At 48.3% G+C, this 16,973-nt stretch overlaps 2 protein-coding genes across 5 annotated transcripts; one reads left to right on the top strand and one right to left on the bottom strand.

Moving 5' to 3' along the window:
* Positions 1–130: 130 nt before the first annotated feature.
* LOC108029153 (blastoderm-specific protein 25D) lies at positions 131–7,358 on the bottom strand. Of its 4 annotated transcripts, none has more exons than XM_017101289.3 (8): positions 6,650–7,358; positions 5,558–5,799; positions 5,045–5,270; positions 4,838–4,918; positions 2,593–4,354; positions 1,569–1,995; positions 1,398–1,509; positions 131–1,333 (listed from the first exon to the last, which is right to left on the bottom strand). In XM_017101289.3, exons 1-8 carry the CDS (start codon positions 6,909–6,911, stop codon positions 1,077–1,079), a joined length of 3,369 nt encoding a protein of 1,122 aa, XP_016956778.3. In that variant the 5' UTR covers positions 6,912–7,358; the 3' UTR covers positions 131–1,076. The 4 variants fall into 4 exon arrangements, with proteins under 4 accessions (XP_016956778.3, XP_043950162.2, XP_016956776.3 ...); XM_044094227.2 differs by lacking the exon at positions 6,650–7,358 and adding an exon at positions 5,866–6,008; XM_017101287.3 differs by lacking the exon at positions 4,838–4,918 and having other exon boundaries at positions 6,650–7,354.
* Positions 7,359–7,762: 404 nt separating this feature from the next.
* LOC108029187 (protein kinase 4) lies at positions 7,763–12,113 on the top strand. Its single transcript, XM_017101359.3, has 3 exons — positions 7,763–9,032; positions 9,093–10,787; positions 10,872–12,113. The coding sequence occupies exons 1-3, from the start codon at positions 8,085–8,087 to the stop codon at positions 11,595–11,597; spliced, it is 3,369 nt and encodes a 1,122-aa protein (XP_016956848.1). The 5' UTR covers positions 7,763–8,084; the 3' UTR covers positions 11,598–12,113.
* The last annotated feature ends 4,860 nt before the right edge of the window (positions 12,114–16,973 follow it).

The raw sequence follows: 16,973 nt of genomic DNA, 5'->3' as shown, positions 1-16,973 counted from the left end.
TTTTCCATGTTTTCAGAGTTTATTTAAATGCAAATGGTTTAAATTTTTGTTTAAAAATTACGCAAATTTTAATTTTAGAATGGAATAAAATATATCCCATTTAATTCTAAAAATAAAAACACATTTCCAGTTTCGTTTTTTAAATAATTGTATATTTGGTTTTTTTGTTGTATTATTTTTTCATACTTTTAAAAAGTAAACTTCTATTTTGATCGAAAGTATTGATTGAAGCACTGATTACAACAGTCACGTGAATCGAGTGGCATTTAAACTAAGTCGAGGTTTTTACATTTAAATAGAGTGAGTTATTGGGACGAAAACGAGTTAACAAAAAGTCGCGTTCGCAAAAGCAATATTGAAGAGTATTGGCTAACTTAAATCGCAATTTAAATACATAGATTCGTGTGTATAATTACAGCTTTACAGGTCTTTTTGTCGTTACATATTATATCAATATCATAGATCATTTGTTTCGCGCTCATTTTCGCTTTCTCTACCAATAAAATTAACAACAATTCCGAATGCATTTGATTGGGCACGTGGTAAACATTGATAAACGTGCTCGCCTAGTCAGACGCATAACAAATTTAAAATACTGTTTCTTCTAATATAATTAGTATACGATAACTATTTCATTTGTCAATTAGTAAGTTCAACATTGCAGTGAGACATGAACGAACATATAACTATATGTGTGGCTACCCTTGCTCAATCGAGTATGATTTTAGTTTGTGTAAATAGTTGCTCCTTTCGTATAAGTTAGTCGATTACTAGATGTGGTACACTAGTGTGGATTGTTCCTCATTTGCGCGTGGGTGAGTTTGGGTTAAAGTCACTTTAGTTATTGCTGCGGTGCTCTCGTGCCGAACAACATGGATTTGGATGCACATTCATTCACAAAAACGCAACGTACGAATACGACGAGTATGCAAACTTAATCTACCGAGTGTGGTGTACATTCATTACGATATATAGGTGCATGTTCGATGTCTGCTGATGCTGAGCACCTTTCTCCTCAGGTTTTTTGTCTTTTGTTTCAACTACAATCTAATGTGCGTTTGCCAAACGTTGGCAAACTAAGGCATGCCGGGCAGTCCGCCGCCCACAAGTCGCTGCTGTTGCTGCTGCTGCTGCTGGTGGATCAGGTTCACCCTAGCCCGCTGCTGCTCCAGCCGCTGCACTGTGGCCGTCAGATGGGAGTTCTCCACATACAGGTCCTTCACCAGGATGTCGGCACTCTGCAGGCGCTGCGTCTGATCGGCCAGCATGACACCCTGCGTTTCGATCCGGCTGTGTAGGTCATTGAGCTCCACTTGATGCTGCCGCCAGGATTCTGGAGGGGATTTAGGTATACATGATTAGGTATCTATATCCCTTAGGGATTCTATTCTACTCACGCTGCATCAGGGACTCTGTGTACTGCTGCTGCTGCTTGATGACATTCTGCAGGTGGCGATTCCGCAGCTCCAATTGGTTCAGCCGCTGCTGAAGCGTTGGATGCGTGGTTCGCTGGGGAATAACATATCAAAATAAAATGTGTTCAATTATAGAGCAAGTCCACAGCTCACCGCATAGGCCTTTTCGAGCACCGGTCGCGCCTCCTGCAACTGCTGCAGTTCCATTACCAAACCGTCGCGTTGCAGGCTCAGGTCCTTGATCTGCTCCTTGAGGGACAGCTCGAAGAACTTGAGGCGCTTCAGCTCCTCCTTCAGTGCCGACGGACTGCTGCACTTTTCGTGGCTAAGGCAAGATGTTTTGCTGTTGGACTCGAAGCTCTTGTTGGACGCCGTCGACGAGGTCTCACAGTCGGCTATCTCCCCCTCAGACGGAACCTGCTGGGGGCTCTGGGCCCGCTTGGGTTTGCTGATGGGAGCTGGACCTGCGTTGGCGGCCGAGGCGTTGGTGTTGCCACTGCTCGTGGGCGAAGGACCCGAGGGAGAGCTCTCGAAGGGGGTGGTGCTGAAGATGGAGGTCTCCGAAGTGGTGAGGTTATTGCTGTTCGATAGAAGCAATTTTGGAATATAAGATATACGACTGTTTAAATAACTATAACAACTGATCGGTGCAATAAAGAACCAAAAAACATGGGTGGTAAATGAATATTTATTGAATTTAATAGGCTTGGCATTGTTTTTACCATAGTTTTAAGTAAGTATGTCTTTGAAACCATAAGAAACTCTTTTTTCAGACTCATTTCTTTTTAAAAGTTTAAGAAATTTTATTGAAAAGGTTTTATCTTCCATTAATATATAATAAAGTAAAGAAAAAAACAAAATCTGTCAGGCTAAAACTCAGAATCGAAACAGCCAATAGCTCTATAGATCTTTATTTTTATTTGATTAATGAATAATCCTATTTATCGCCGAAATATGGTTTTGTGAAGGCAATTTGTGTTGCAATTTTTTGTGAGCATAAATTATATTTATTAAACAAGCACATACATAAACTTAAGACTAAATTAGCTTAAACAAGACATGGTTAGATGTGTGGGACAAAACCAAAACATATATACAGGACAAGACAGTGCAAATTATGAAGTACAGTGATGCAAACACCAAGGACAGGACACACAGAGTGGCTTCGCATACTCACCGGCTGGCTGTCTTGTGCGATGGTGAGCCTCCCAGCAGTTCGATGGCACTGGCGGTGCCTTCATCCCTGGTGTCGGCAAGGGACTTCGCCGGCTCCTGGATGGTGCTCTGCAGCCAGAGGTAGCTGATGGGCGAGCTGGCCGGACTCTTGCCAGCCTCGGCGCTCAGCTGGGCCACCGATTCCGAGGTGAGTTCGCAGGCACCCGTGAGGATCTCCACGCTCTCACCCAATCTCTGTCGCAGATCCTCGATCTCCGATTGCAGGGAACTAATTTCCTGAGCCTTCTCCTCGAGCATTTGAACGGAACTCGAGCGCAGTTGGGCTGCCTCCGCCTCCAGCTCCACATACTGCTGCTCCAGCATGTCCCGCTCATCGATGGGCGACAGGCGGCCGTCCTTGCTGAACTGCTCCTCGTACTCGCGCACCTTCTCCATCAGCTCGGTGAACTTCTTGTCGCTCTCGTGCTGCTCATCCTCGTAGATCTGGCGCTCCTTCTCGAACATCTGCCGCTCGTCGCTGAGTTTCGATTGCCAGTAGTCCTCGCAATCCTCATAGGCGCGCTGCATTTGCTCGAGGCTGGCCTCCAGTTCCTTGGAGTGGCTTTCCGGAGTCAGAGATCTGCCCTCCTTGGCGGCCTTCAGTTCCTTTTCCAAATCAGCCACCCTTTGCCTGAGGCTGGTGAGTTCCTCGTCCTGGCTTTGACTTCTTTGCAGCTCGGAGTTCAGGGCCAACCATTCACCACTATTGCTGGCATCACTCTGCTCTCCCTCGGTGCACTTGCGCTGCTTTCCCAGGCGCGGACTCTCCTCTGTGAGATGTGCTTTGCTCGGCGAGTCGCCGCGCCGCTTGGTGGCCGTGGCAGCCGCCTCCTGCTCCTCCTGTTTCTCCTGCTTTTCCTGCTTCTTCCCCTTGCTTTTCGAGCGGGTCAGTTCCACATTTAAGCTCTCGATTTCGATGGTCAGTTCGTCAGTCTTGTCACGCAGCTGGGCGTTCTCCATTTGGAGGGCAGCCAGCTTCTCCATCAGCTGCAGCATCTCCTCCTCCTTGTCCTCGCTGTGCCTCCTTGGGCGCATTGGACTGTGCTCGGGAGTGCCACCGATGCTGCTCGGCCGCTGGGCCAGTTCCTGGTTGAGCTTTATGTTCTGTTCGAGCAGCTCGGTGAGTTGGACATGTGCCTTCTGCTGCTCCGACTCCAGCTCCGAGTTCTCAGTGCGCAGCAGTTCGAGCTCCGTTTTGAGACGGATCTCCTCTTGCTCCAGGGACTTGAGCTGCGCCTCCAGCTTTCCCGTCATGGTGGTCCAGTGGTCGCGATCATTGCTCATCCGCAGGGTGATTTCCCTCACCATGCTGGCGTGTCGCTGTTCCAGCTGCTGCACCTGCTGCTTGGAGCTGGCCTCCAGCGAGGCGTGCCGCTCATCCACCTCCACGGCCAGCAGGGCAACCCTTTGGTTCGCCGCCTTATTGTCGGCTCTCAGCTTGAGGTTCTCCTCGTGCTGCTGGCGGAAGGCCAGTCGGTAGTTACCCAACTCAGTGGCCTGCAGGGCAGCCAGGGCACGCAGCATATTCGACTGCTCCTGATCGCCCTCGAGGCCACGCAGCTCCTCCTCCAGCGCCTTGGTCAGCTGCAGCAGATTGACCTCCTCCTCCTCATCGAATCCGAGGATGTGGAGCAGGGTGCGACTGCTGGGAATGCTGGCCAGCTCCCAGGCTTCGATGATGCTGTGCACCGAGATCGTCTCCAGCTGCTGGGGCGTCACCGTGTCTGCAAATCATGGCAATTAGCAATTAGCGTGGGACGAACAAGATTAGCTGCGCTGTTTATATACACATTTATTATATATATTTAGCCCGAGATACCAGGTGGGTGTGGGATTGGGAGTGGGGTGGGTGTGGGTGTGATGACTGTGGTCTAAGCGAAAGCGCCGAAAGTTTGCTGTTTCTCTTTATCAAATTGATTTCCAAAACGGAAACAAAATAGTAATTGACCTCTTTCTCTTACTTTACTACAAAAAATAATAATAAATCAAAAATAAATCAATTTAACAACATAAAAATTAATATTTTTAATAGCTAGAAGATTCTTTGAAACAGCTTTACTAGGATAGGAAGGTTAGGATATGTGATTATACGAGCGTACAGAACGAGTCAAAGTGCGGCTACATAGGGTGCGATTAGATACCGAATGATTGGGTTGGGGTCTCGGTGGGTGTGGGGAGGTGTTGACAATTGCTGAGAGCGCACAAACCTTTGCAACATGACCAACGGCCGCCGTGGTAGCATCTTTGGTGCTCGGACGACGGTGCGGAGTTGGCGGCCAGGTGATGGCCTACGGTGTGTTTTGTTTTAATCATTGCTTCGAACGTAATTTTGGCATTTGGGCTAACAACAACAGAGGTGGCGGGGGCAAAGGGATTGGCTGGCGATCGGGGGGTAGTTGGGGGAGGTGGCTTACCCAGGGACTCCACGCTGCTGCTGTGCTGCGCCTGGATGGAGAGCTGCTTCAACTTGGCCGCCGCCGTCGGCGATGTGGTCGCTCCCGTGGCGGTGTTGTGCGTCTTGGACTGAAGGCTCCGGCGCGCCGGCAGCGAGGCGCATCTCTTCAGCTTGCTGCCGCTGGTGTGAACTGAACGCAGGCGCCGACTGCCAGGAAGATCGCTCTGGGACGAGGAACGCTGGACCTGTGGAAAGTGAGTAGGATATAGTTTTAATAGTGATTTATGAAATATATTTTCAATATTCAAGAAGGAATGTGCTTAAATTGGAGTCCTAACCAAAATCTCAATGGAATCACAACATATAATTCCATATTCAATGAATTAATCGAATCTTATTACATCTCTTAGTCACTATCTACTGTAGCAGCAATTATTTAGCTTCAGAAGAATCTGTTTACTAAGCATTGTGGCCTGCACAGCCACAAGTTGCATCGCCACTTCGTACGTGACTTCATGCTCGTGACACCCACCTGAACTCCCAGCTCGTCGCAGCCGTTGAGACTTCGCTGCTTCTGCTGCTGCAGCTGGTCCTCATCCGTGTTGTCCGAGTCCGTGACGGACAGCTCGTAGATGCCCTGGTGCGGCCTGGAGCGGCGTCCGTACTTCTTGGTGCCCACGATGAGCTTGGGCGACACTTCGCGGTCGGAAGACTCGGGCGGACTCTCGATGTATGTGCTGGTCAGGGGCTCATCCGTGATCACCAGCGAGCGCTCTGCAAGATTCAAGAGGTATAGGTTAGTAGCGAACTGGAAGAGTTGCACGGATCTCAGGTGACTACCAAAGCGAGCGGCTAACTTCTCAATGATTGGATCTGCGGTCTGGCCGCCAGACTGGCGGTAGTACAAGCGTGTTCCCATTTCGATTTGGACTGAAGTGCTGAACTGAAGGAGCTGCCTATTTATGCAGGATCCCAGCGACTACCTGATGGAGTGCATTGGGATCGGGACCAGGTAGGCGACAGCAGTGGGTGGGTCGTAAAAAATTAGCAATTGCATCTTGCTTTTACGACCGCCAGCTGCCGACCTGCTAATCCGCGAACTGATTATGCTACTCGTACCCTGCGGCGTGCTAACTTTGCCTGGATATTTCCAGAGCAGATAGGATATGATCCTGGCAAATTAGCCCCTAGATCTTCGCGCAGATTACCACGCTTTCTAGCTGCTATAGGAATATCAGTTCTATCAGAAGCAAGCTATTTAGAGGTTGTATAGAGTAAGATCTGTCTAAGGGGGTCTGATATGGGTATTATAAAATGAGTTTTATAAAAATATCTTCTAGATAAGATAGGAAATATAAAACAAAGTACACCCGGCAGATCCGAATTTATGTGTTCTATACTATTTATTTTAAATATTGATATAGCACCGGTTCCAACTCCCTGGCAAAGCAGAACTACTATCTCTAGTAAGTGGCTGGCAAACAGTCCGTAATTATCTGATGTTGCCTGAAGGGTAATTAAGGCGCAATTACAGATAGGCCGTACGAAGCTGCCATAGGTTAGCTATGCCACCTATATGGAGGGCATTCCCAGCTGGGGAGCCCGACTCGCCGTGTTATCTCACCCATGAAGCCCGATGACGTCGTCGTCCCGTCGAACTCCGAGCCCAGGAAGTTGAGCAGCGCCTCCTTGAACTGGCCGAAGGAGACGCCCAGCTGGTGGCCGCCGCCCAGGCTGGCGATCAGGGCGGATCCCTGGTCGCGCAGCTCCAGCAGGGAGCACAGTTTCAGCAGGGACTTCTCGTCCAGCAGGCCGTTGCCGCTCTTCTCGCAGCTCCGGAACATTTGGTAGAGCTTCTGCTCGTACGGATCGGCGGAGACCTCCATTATCCGTAGCCCGGGGGACTCAGTTTGCGGCCGGTCGACTCGATGCGGTGCCCAATTGCGTACTACGACTTCCTTTTCCTCTTTTTTGGGGCAAAATCCACAAACGCAGCCAGGGGTCGAAAACAAAAAGAAAATATGGTGTGCGTGGGAGGGGGGGGGCGATTACGCGTGTACTCTCAGTCGGCGGCGTGCTGCGGGGCTACTAAACTACTATCTATGATATGCACTTGGAGGCGGAAAACATAAACACTCGTGCGATTTCGGTTTTGGGATAGGGACAGCGTAATTTCTGGCGAGCTGAGTTGATAAAAAACAATAATGCAGTAACACCAAGCACGGTGGCGCCTCTGGTGGGCGGTTAGCGAACTTCTGGAGCGGGTGGCACTATCGGCCCGTTCGTGACTATCGGTTGGTGCATTATGCTTTTAAGGGATTTACAATTTTCCAAACCTAACTCAGATATAAAAAACAAAAGGTCTTATAAGCCTGAATCTAAATAAAAACATTCTTTAATTTGATAAAACCAAGTTTTTCTTATTTCTTTAGTAGTGTACAATACTACACTTGAACTGCTTGCTTCGACAGCCAAGCAGTGCATCGAAGTTCACTCAAGAAATTTAGTATTTTTTTGGTATTTTCCTAGCTCATTTGAGTTTTGTACCAACCAACAGCTTTACCCGCCTATTTGCCTTCTGCTTTCTCCTATAGCTGACGCCTGTTTTTCAACAATGTAAGTACTTTGCTGCAGCACAAACTAAATTATTTAGCACTTTAAAACCCCGCTACAACACGTTTACATCGCACTATCGATAACCGTCCGCGCCTGCCGTCGCTAACAACCCCAGCCGATAGTTCTATCGATTGTTTTGCAGCACTAATAAATTCCTTGCAAGCTAAAAAGAGGAAAAATATCAAAAAAAGAAAAATAAAGTAGCAGATCAGCCAGCGAGTGGAAAAGCCAAGCGAAAATCATGTGTCAGCGGTGCCAGCGGACGTCGACGCCGAGGGATTAAGCGAGTTGGTGCAGCCAAATCCAGTCCAATCGGCACGGGGCACTGCACTCCGAAATCCGAGACTTCCGAGTGGCCCAAAGCAAGCGCAGAGGTTCTCTCGCCTCCATTTGTGTGCACCACGGCGCGGCGGGATCAGGAGCGGGATTCCCGACCGGCTGACATGGCCATGCACTCGTACATGCGCCAGGGATCGGGATCAGGAGCGGTAGGAGGTGCTGGCGCAGGAGCAGGAGTCGTAGCAGCTGGAGCACCGCCGCTGGCCAGTCCGGACGAGATGCACGGCTTCCTGAAGGACAAGCAGGCGTGGGAGCACGCCATCTCCCTGTACCAGGGCCCCGATCCCCTCGATCACTGGTACAACTACATCTGCTGGTACGAGAACCATGCGCACAGCGATCCGGAGCTCAAGTTCCGCGAGACCCTGGAACGCTGCCTGACGGTGTACGAGCACAACGACTACTACCGCCAGGACGCACGCTTGGTGAGGCTGTGGCTCAAGTACATAGCCATGCAGACGGATCCGTTGCACTTCTTCCAGGTGCTCTTTCAGCGCGGAACGGGTCGCCAGGTGGCCGCCTTCTACATTGGCTGGGCCGCCTACTACGAGTCGCGCGAGGAGTTCAAGGACGCCGAGGCGGTCTTTAACTTGGCCTTCCAGGAGAAGGCGCAGAGCAACTCGGAGCTGCAACATGCCCACACCAAGTTCACCTACGCCAGGTCACTGTACCACCAGCGGCAACAGCAGCAGCAACAACAACAACAGCAGCAGCCACATCCTCCGCCGGACGCACTGCAGCAACTCACAAACTATGCACAGCAGACAATGCCGCAGAGCTATCCATCACCGCAACAACAGCAACACCGTCCCCAGCCATATCAGCAGAATGTCTATCAGCAATATCATCCGCAGGCGCAGCCGCAGCAACATCAGGCCGCGCAGCCTCATCAGCCGGCGCCCCAGCCACATCAGGCACCAGAACAACAGCAGCCCTATCAGGCACACTACCAGGAGCAGCCACGCTACCAGCCACATCCTGCAGCTCAACCCGCAGCGGCAGTACCAGCAGCCAATGTCCAGCAACAGCCGCAATACGCTCCAGTGGCAGAGGTGAGCATTCTAGCCCTATTTACAAAGCTATTTGATAAACTCCCTGTCGTTCCTTTTTAGCCCCACTATGCACCAAGCCAACAGCCACAGCTGCCGCAGACGCAACAACCGGCTGCAGCGCAGCAACAGACGCAGCAGCCCCAGCAGCAGCACAATGGCAATAGCAATCCAGTGCCCCAAACTAATCCTCCCGTGACAAGCGAAGTGGCTGGCCTGCGTTTGCCGCGCAATTTCCACGCATACGGGCGCAACAACCATGAGACCTGGAAGCCTGCTCTCACGCTCGAAGAGCCCGACGATCCCTCGCGAGTGTGCCACTATGCCAAGCAGTTGGTTTATCCACCGGGCGCTGGCATCGAGTACAGTCCCGAGGAGATACTAGCCCGCAAGTTTAAACAGCTGCTGGAACAGAAGGCCAAGCCAGCTGAGCCGGCAGAGGAGCAGCAGCAGCAAACTCTTTATGATTCCTACGAGTCGCAGACATCCTACTATATGACTGCCGTGGACGGAGCTCTTTACGGGCAAAACAACAGCAGTGGTCAGGAGAACACGGGTGATGAGGACGAGGAAAACGATGCGGAAGGTGAAGAGGAGGAGGAAGCAGGCGAAGCTAACGAGGAAGATGAATCTGATGAGGAGGAGGAAGACGAGGAGGAGGAGGAGGAGCCTAGCGAACCCTACACAAACGGCGTGCAGTTCAGTGCGCAAACCACTTTCGAGCAGGAGAACCGCTCAATCAAGATCAAGTTCAGGAAGGAGCCCAGCAGCACCTCCAGTGCCTATACCATAGAGAATGTTTACCAGCAGCAGCAACAACATCAACAGCAGCAGCCCTCGCAGCAGCCGCCTCAACATCAGATAATCCAGCAGCCGCCGCAGACAGTCAATCATCCTCCGCCGGAGCCTGCGCCAGCCTCCCCCATTCCTGTCCAGCGTCAGCGCAACGGTGGCCACCACCACTTCCATCCCTACTTCCTGGGCCAGACGTCGACGCCCAAGAGCGAGGCGAACGGCTATCGAAAGGCTCGCACCAAAGTCAAGCGCAGCAAGTTCCAGCCGGATCTCTGCAGCAACAGTAACTCGGCCTCCTCGGCGGCTGATGTGGCCACCGCCAGCTCGAGTAGTGTGGCTGCCGGAGCACCTGGCGCATTCAACGACAATGCAAACTTTTCATTCTCCAGCGCCACCGCCTTGGACAACTCAAACAGTTCGCTGGCCCTGGCCGTGGATAGACTCAACTTCCGCGACACATCGCAACAGCAGAGCCTCCATCCGGTCAACAAGACCCTACAAACGCACAACAACAACAACAACACCAGCACCAACAATAATGGCAATACTACGCTAGCCGATTTCTCCACGTTCCAGGAGAACTCGTACTTTGCCACCCAACACGATACGGAGGCTCAGGAGCGGCGGCTTTCGAAGGCGGTGGAAACGATTGCCCGCCACCTGGCCAAGGAGGCCATCGATCCTTTCAACAGCGAACTCTGCCGCGCCTTCCTCGCCAAGCTGGACTTTCCGGGCGACCACGATGCCCATGCCAGCTACAAGATTGTGCAAACGCCACTGCCAAAAATATCCAACACTCGCACGCTGAACGTCCTCGAAGGCGTGACCTTTAACATTGACAAGGAGGTGGGCCGCGGATCCTACGGCTCGGTCTACAAGGCCACAGACTCGCGCACCGGCAATGTGGTGGCGCTCAAGTATCAGAAGCCCCCAAACACCTGGGAGATTTATATATGTGATCAGGTGAGCAATCTGCCAATCCTTACTACTGTTTATTAAATATTTTGAATCACATTTGACTAATTAAACAAATATCTCTTATTTTAGGTGCTGAAACGCATCAAGGAGCCGGAGGTGTTGCCCGGCCTGATGGACATTTCCACGGCGATTATCGCCCCGAATGCTAGCCTCATAGCCACCGAGTTCTCGCCGTTCGGCTCGCTGCTGGACATCAACAACAAGATCCGGCAGGCCACCACCAAGGTGATGCACGAGTCGCTGGTGATGCACTTCTCGGCGCAGATCTGCAACATCGTGGACCACCTGCACCGGCAGCACATCATCCATGCGGACATCAAGCCGGACAACTTCCTGCTGATGCGTGTGCCCAATGTGGACAGCGCGCTGCCATCGCTGCGGCTGATCGACTTCGGGTGTGCCATCGACATGACCCTGTTTCCGGACGCGGAGCGCACCAAGTTCCGCAAGGTGGTGCAGACCGATGGCTTCACCTGCATCGAGATGCAGGAGGGACGCAGCTGGTCCTACGAGACTGATCTCTTTTGCATCGCGGCCACCGTGCATGTGATGCTCTTCGGTGACTACATGCAGCCGCAGAAGAAGGGCTCCAGCTGGGACATCCGGCAGAAGCTGCCGCGCTACCTCAAGAAGCATGTGTGGACGAAGTTCTTCGGCGAACTGCTCAACATGCAGGCGGACAAGCTGCCCGCGCTGCAGGAGATGCGGCTGATCTTCGAGGAAGAGGCCTATCGTATGGATTCCGAACTGCAGAAGCAGATACGCGCCCTGTCTAACATCCTGCATCGACGATAACCAACCTATTCCTATTGCTTTCTATTAAACTGTTTGTACAACCCTGTTGACCAAGTCACCCTATGCTTTGTTTAAATCTTTCAATCTATTATCATTTCCAACCTTGTAAGAAACAGAAAAACCAAATCAGGCCACAAAAATCGTTCTACCTTAGATTAGTTACCCTCTTTTCTAACCTAATCATTTAATCTTTCTAATTTTATTTATTGTTTCGATGCCAAAAAAGAAAAACAAGAGCACACAGTACGCTACGAAATTCAAAATCTTTGTAAATATCAGGCACAGACTCGATCGAAGCGAAAATTGGCGAAAAGAGTTTGTGAAAAAACAAAAAACAAATGTCCTGGATTTAAAATGTAATTTTTTTATGTACAGCAAAAGCATCCACAGTATATTGAAGGCAATGTAAAAAAGAAACGTACATAAATATGTTTAAGATTCATGCCTGCTGTACTATTGAGTAATATATAAAGAACCCTAAATGATAGTGAATAAATTGACGAAATGTTAACGCAAGAGCCACGGCTATTGGAGAGAGAAAAAGGAAAGCGGCGGTGGCCCAGTTTTGCAAATCAAATGCCAAAGTGGCAAACGTATAATGTGTGTGTGGCAGGCAATTGTCAATTGAGTGGGGGCATGCAACAAGTAACAGCGGCAACACAAGCTGCATCAACAACAATGGTGCGCTTGACCCACTTTTCCTTTTTGCCCGTCGACCGAACGGCAAACAATTTCCACCAGGCGACTGGAAAAAGTTGCAACTTTTCATGCAACACACACACACTGCTGAGCGGATGGAAAAGCTGCAACAGGCGCACAAAGTCAAAGTCGACGCCTGCGCTGCGGCTTTTTGTTGCTAGTTGCCGCTTGCTGCTTGCTGGCTGCTTGTTGCTGGTTGCTGGTTGCTCGTTGCTTGCTGCTTGCTGCTCGTTCGCCAAGTGAAAGTAAAGTGGGACAAATGCAATTATTATTGCATCTAGTAACCGACTTAGAAGTCGTGGCTCGCGCGCTGCAGCGTTGCAGTTGGAAAGTTGCTCTGCCGGCGTCGTCGCTTTTACACAATATTTTATTTAATCAAATTGCAAAGAGAAAATTGCACTCGCTCCGCCGGCGAAAAACTTTCTATTTTTTTGTGTGTCGGCTGCATTGGCAGCGGCAACGCCAGCTGCAGCATTAGATATTTTCGCGGATTGTTTTGCATGCGATAAATTAATGAATGTGACCCAGTTTTCGGGGCTCTGAGCACCGAGTGACAGCGTGGAGTTGCCGAGCGGAGCGAATGACAATGCGGCGTTTATTGGAGCACTGGGGCAGGCCGATCTCGATCTGAATCCGAATCTGAATCCCATTCCCGATCGCCCAGCCCACTGGCCAAAGAAGCCGGCTGACAAAAATAAATAGAAATGGTCGGAGAGAGGGAAATACGCTGATGGATCAGTTAAAGGTGCTGGGCTGCGACACTTAACTGGTTTCTAATTAGGGGCTAACGGTGCGCGGTCTCCGCCCCTGGGAAAGAGTCTTAGTCCCGGAAAGGTGGCCAGCTTTTCATTAAGTACCCGCCAGCAATTAAATCTGGCCAAGTCGGGCTGTCTATTTTCACCGGCCAGGCGACGACTTAAGCGGATTTGTCAGGATTTTACAACGAGATTTGGGATGATAGTTTCACCATGAAGCGGGGGTAAGCTCTTTCTAGAATGTATTTTCTAGCCTCTTTTAAAAAATATTTTTTTTATTATATAGATACATAAAAATATATTATAATATATGTGAATATATTAATTTAAAGTTTAGAATCTTTATTAAAACAATTTTTTTCATCATTTTTTTAAGTAAAGATATATAAGATATTAATTAAACTTTTTTTAACATTCTTTTTTTAAGTTTAAGAATTTAAAAAAAGTGCCATATTACTTTTATTTAAATGCTACATTTTTACAAGTATACAAAATGTATTTATTTTTGGAAGTATACAGCTTTTAAGAATCTTTAGATACTTCAGATAGATGCTATGCTGAATACATAATTTGTTCCTAATTTTTTAAGACATTTAAAAGGTTTTTTTTTTGCTGCCTTTATGTTTAAAAAAATATGTTTTTATAATCGTTTTATAAATCAAAAATGTCCGACCAGAAATCCTTAATTGGCGATTGGTTTAAAATATAACAATTTCCTTAATAATTAAATTAGGTAAAATATAATTACTTATATACATTAAAGCTTTAAATCTTGTGAAACCATTTTGTTTTATTTTATTTTATTTTTTCTTTTCAAAAAACCAAACTTATATTGCATTAGTTTTATCATTTAACTCTTTTTTTCCCACTGCACCAATACATGTAAATTAAATTTATGGGAATGTTCTGCAGGTTCGAAACCATGTCTTGTCTCTCCCCCATTGAAGATCACTCAGTAATAACCAATGGTTTGCCCAAAGGAACGCCAAGAAGAGTGGCTTGCGGTAAGGACCGAACTGACTCACCATGGGAATTTAGGGTGGAACGCCGACTGCCAGTCGGTTAGTCACTCCGGTGACTAAGTGGGACCCTAGCCCTCTGCCCACAGGTCGTGCAAATGGAGGACAGAGGACCTGGAACGAGAGGGCTACGAAGGGAGTAGCTCGGGGACCCTAGGCTCGCCTAAATGGCAGTTGCAGCAGGCGGAATGCATCAGTGGGCACACAGAAATTACTGGAAATGTGTCTCTGCAGCAAAACCAGCCAAAACCCCCACAGATACAAAGGCCCATACCGCAGATACAGATACTCTCCCCTCGAATGCCACGCAGCGCTGGCCATTTGATTGTCATGACCAACTTTTCACTGCCGCTAATATGCAACAACATGCAACAACTGTTCGCAAATTGCACGACCAAGCGAAAACTGGGAAAATAGTTAAGTAATTTGCAGTGGAAAGCAGTGGCAGTGTGGCAGAGAAATTCGATTTTCTTGCTTTCTGGCTGCGAGATGGGCTCTTGCCGCAGTGCATCATGGCACACATAATGCTGGCCGTGTTGCCGTGTTGCCGTGTTGCCGCGTTGCACTCGGAGTCGCCGCGATCCACATCCGTTTGCAGTCGCTGTTGCCGCATTAGAAAGTTGCAACTGCAACTGTCATGGGCCGCTGCTGCAGCTTTTCTTTTTCCCACTCGCCGAATTGGTGCCAGCGTGCATGTACTGTGCTCTTGTGCTTGTGTGCCGAGTGCACAGTGTACACTATGCAACAGGCTTGTAATGAGTTTTGACCTCATAAAGTCTGCAGCGAATTTTCCTCGCCATTTTCTCTTCTCGCGAAATACTAGGCTTGCATCCCCGCCGAGGGAAACTTTTGAGTAGGATGGAGAAACTTTTCGGCGGAAAATGTTAATGAGCAGGCAGCGACTGCGGCTGGCAAACGTGGAAAGGAAAATTCTGGAAAGAAAAGCGATTACTGATAACTGACCTACTAAAATTTGGTCATTTGATTCACAAGTTTGACTTTGAAAAACACCCATTTTTATATATTTATCGTATGAATTTCTGTTTTTTGGTGGGGCTATATAGGGTTTTGGTAACTGACCTATAGCAAAACGATAATTGATTTGATTAGTCATTCCTAGAAGCTAATCTTCTGCGATAATAGCATATATCTAGCCACTTTTACTCTTGATAACGTTTATATGAAAGTATATTATGAAGTCATAACTTCATTATATTGAGTCATGCTGGCATTGTAAAGGAGTTTACCCAAAACTCTGGGTTTCCCCTAGTTAAAGAGCTACGTTTTTAGTGATTTTATACTCGTATATATATTTTATTTATATCTTCTAATATACAGTTGTGTTTTCTTAGAATATTACAGAGCTCATTGGGAAATATTTTCATAACCAAATATATTTATTTATTTCATCATCCGTTTCTCAATTGACCTCAAAATACCTTTGACTTCCTGCAGCCTCGATTACTTTCCTCCGGCCAACTGCCCTTGAAAGCAAACGTCCTGCAGAGCCTCCTCCGAATTCTATTTCCATCCATCACATTAGTACTTAGGCATCCCCCAGATATTGTAATTTAGCTGCGATTATCGGCCCGGGGTCAAGTGGCCCTCTGACTTTGACCGAGAGCCCGTTTCGGCCGATGTCCTGTGACCTCGTGGAGTGCATTAAACTGAGGCCGCCATGTGCCGACGCCCGCAGGACGAGTCAACGGCCGAACTATGCCGAAAAGGCGAGAAATCCTGGCAAAAACTGAGCCTGTGACTGGGCCGAGAGGTCGTCGTGCCTCTGAGGAAGGAGGGAGAGCGGCCTGTCGTAATGCCCTCGACCGGGGGATTCCGAGGAACAAGGACCAAGGAACGACGTCGACCGCTGTCATTGCACTGCCCCGCCCACAGGCACCTGCTGCCGCCGACGCCGCCCACTTCCGTCGACAGTGAAAACCGACAGGCGAAAACAGAAAACAGCAAACAGAAAACCGAAAGGTTATTATAACAATAAGGAGCAGCCAGTGTCTGGGCCCCCACCACTTAAAATTCTGCACGGGCGAGTCTAATAACCTTTCCCTTTCACCGAGCAAAGCCAGCAGACGACGCCCACACAGCCCCACATATACCACATAGGCGGGTATGTATTTAAATGAACTTATATATAGGGACCTCCAACGACAGCAAAAGTCATCGCCATCGAGGTCGAGACGTCTTCTTCCTGCCGCTCCTGTTCGTGGCTTATGTAAGTCCCAGCCAGGCTAATGAAATCGCCAGACTCCCGCCCCTAGTTAAGGTATATATTTGGTAATGTGAAGGGTCCATGCTCTGAATATATCATGATCATCAGTTGGGTTTTATTAAATTGGAAGATATATTGTATTCTTAACTATTAAGAGTTGGTAATAAAAAAATCGAAGCCTTTTTAAAGGAAAAAGAATGGTTTTTTTACCACCTATGAGGATAGGTTCCCATCACTTAAATATAACTGTTGGTTTTTCACTTCCATAAGATTTAAGTGACCTTAAATACTACAAGAAAATACAGTTGCTTTGGTTTTAAATATTCTTTTAAAGAGATATCCTTTGGATTAAAACGTTTTATTTTTGATGATCTTTTTTAACATATTATAACTTTGTATCCTGACATAAAAGTAGAGTGCACAAGAGAGCGAAAGACTCCACCGCTGGAGCGTAGCGTGCACCTGAGAGAACGAGAACGTGAGCAATAACATCCAGACGGGCAGACAATTATCGGGGGGAGAGCTGGGTTAACAGATATTTAAAGGGTGTCATAGGCACAGTGGTCTTTAATAGTAATAATTTGATAATTAAAATAACTCTTTGGTTCGTGGTAAAATAAGTGTACTTTATTGAAAGATTCTAATCCATGATTAACCTAATCTTATTAATGTAGTTTAT

The sequence above is a fragment of the Drosophila biarmipes genome, chromosome 2L (genome assembly GCF_025231255.1).
Source record: "Drosophila biarmipes strain raj3 chromosome 2L, RU_DBia_V1.1, whole genome shotgun sequence".
In the NCBI taxonomy this organism is placed as follows: domain Eukaryota; kingdom Metazoa; phylum Arthropoda; class Insecta; order Diptera; family Drosophilidae; genus Drosophila; species Drosophila biarmipes.
The sequence above is the reverse complement of the archived record's forward strand: the minus strand, read 5'-3'. Positions and strand labels throughout refer to the sequence as shown.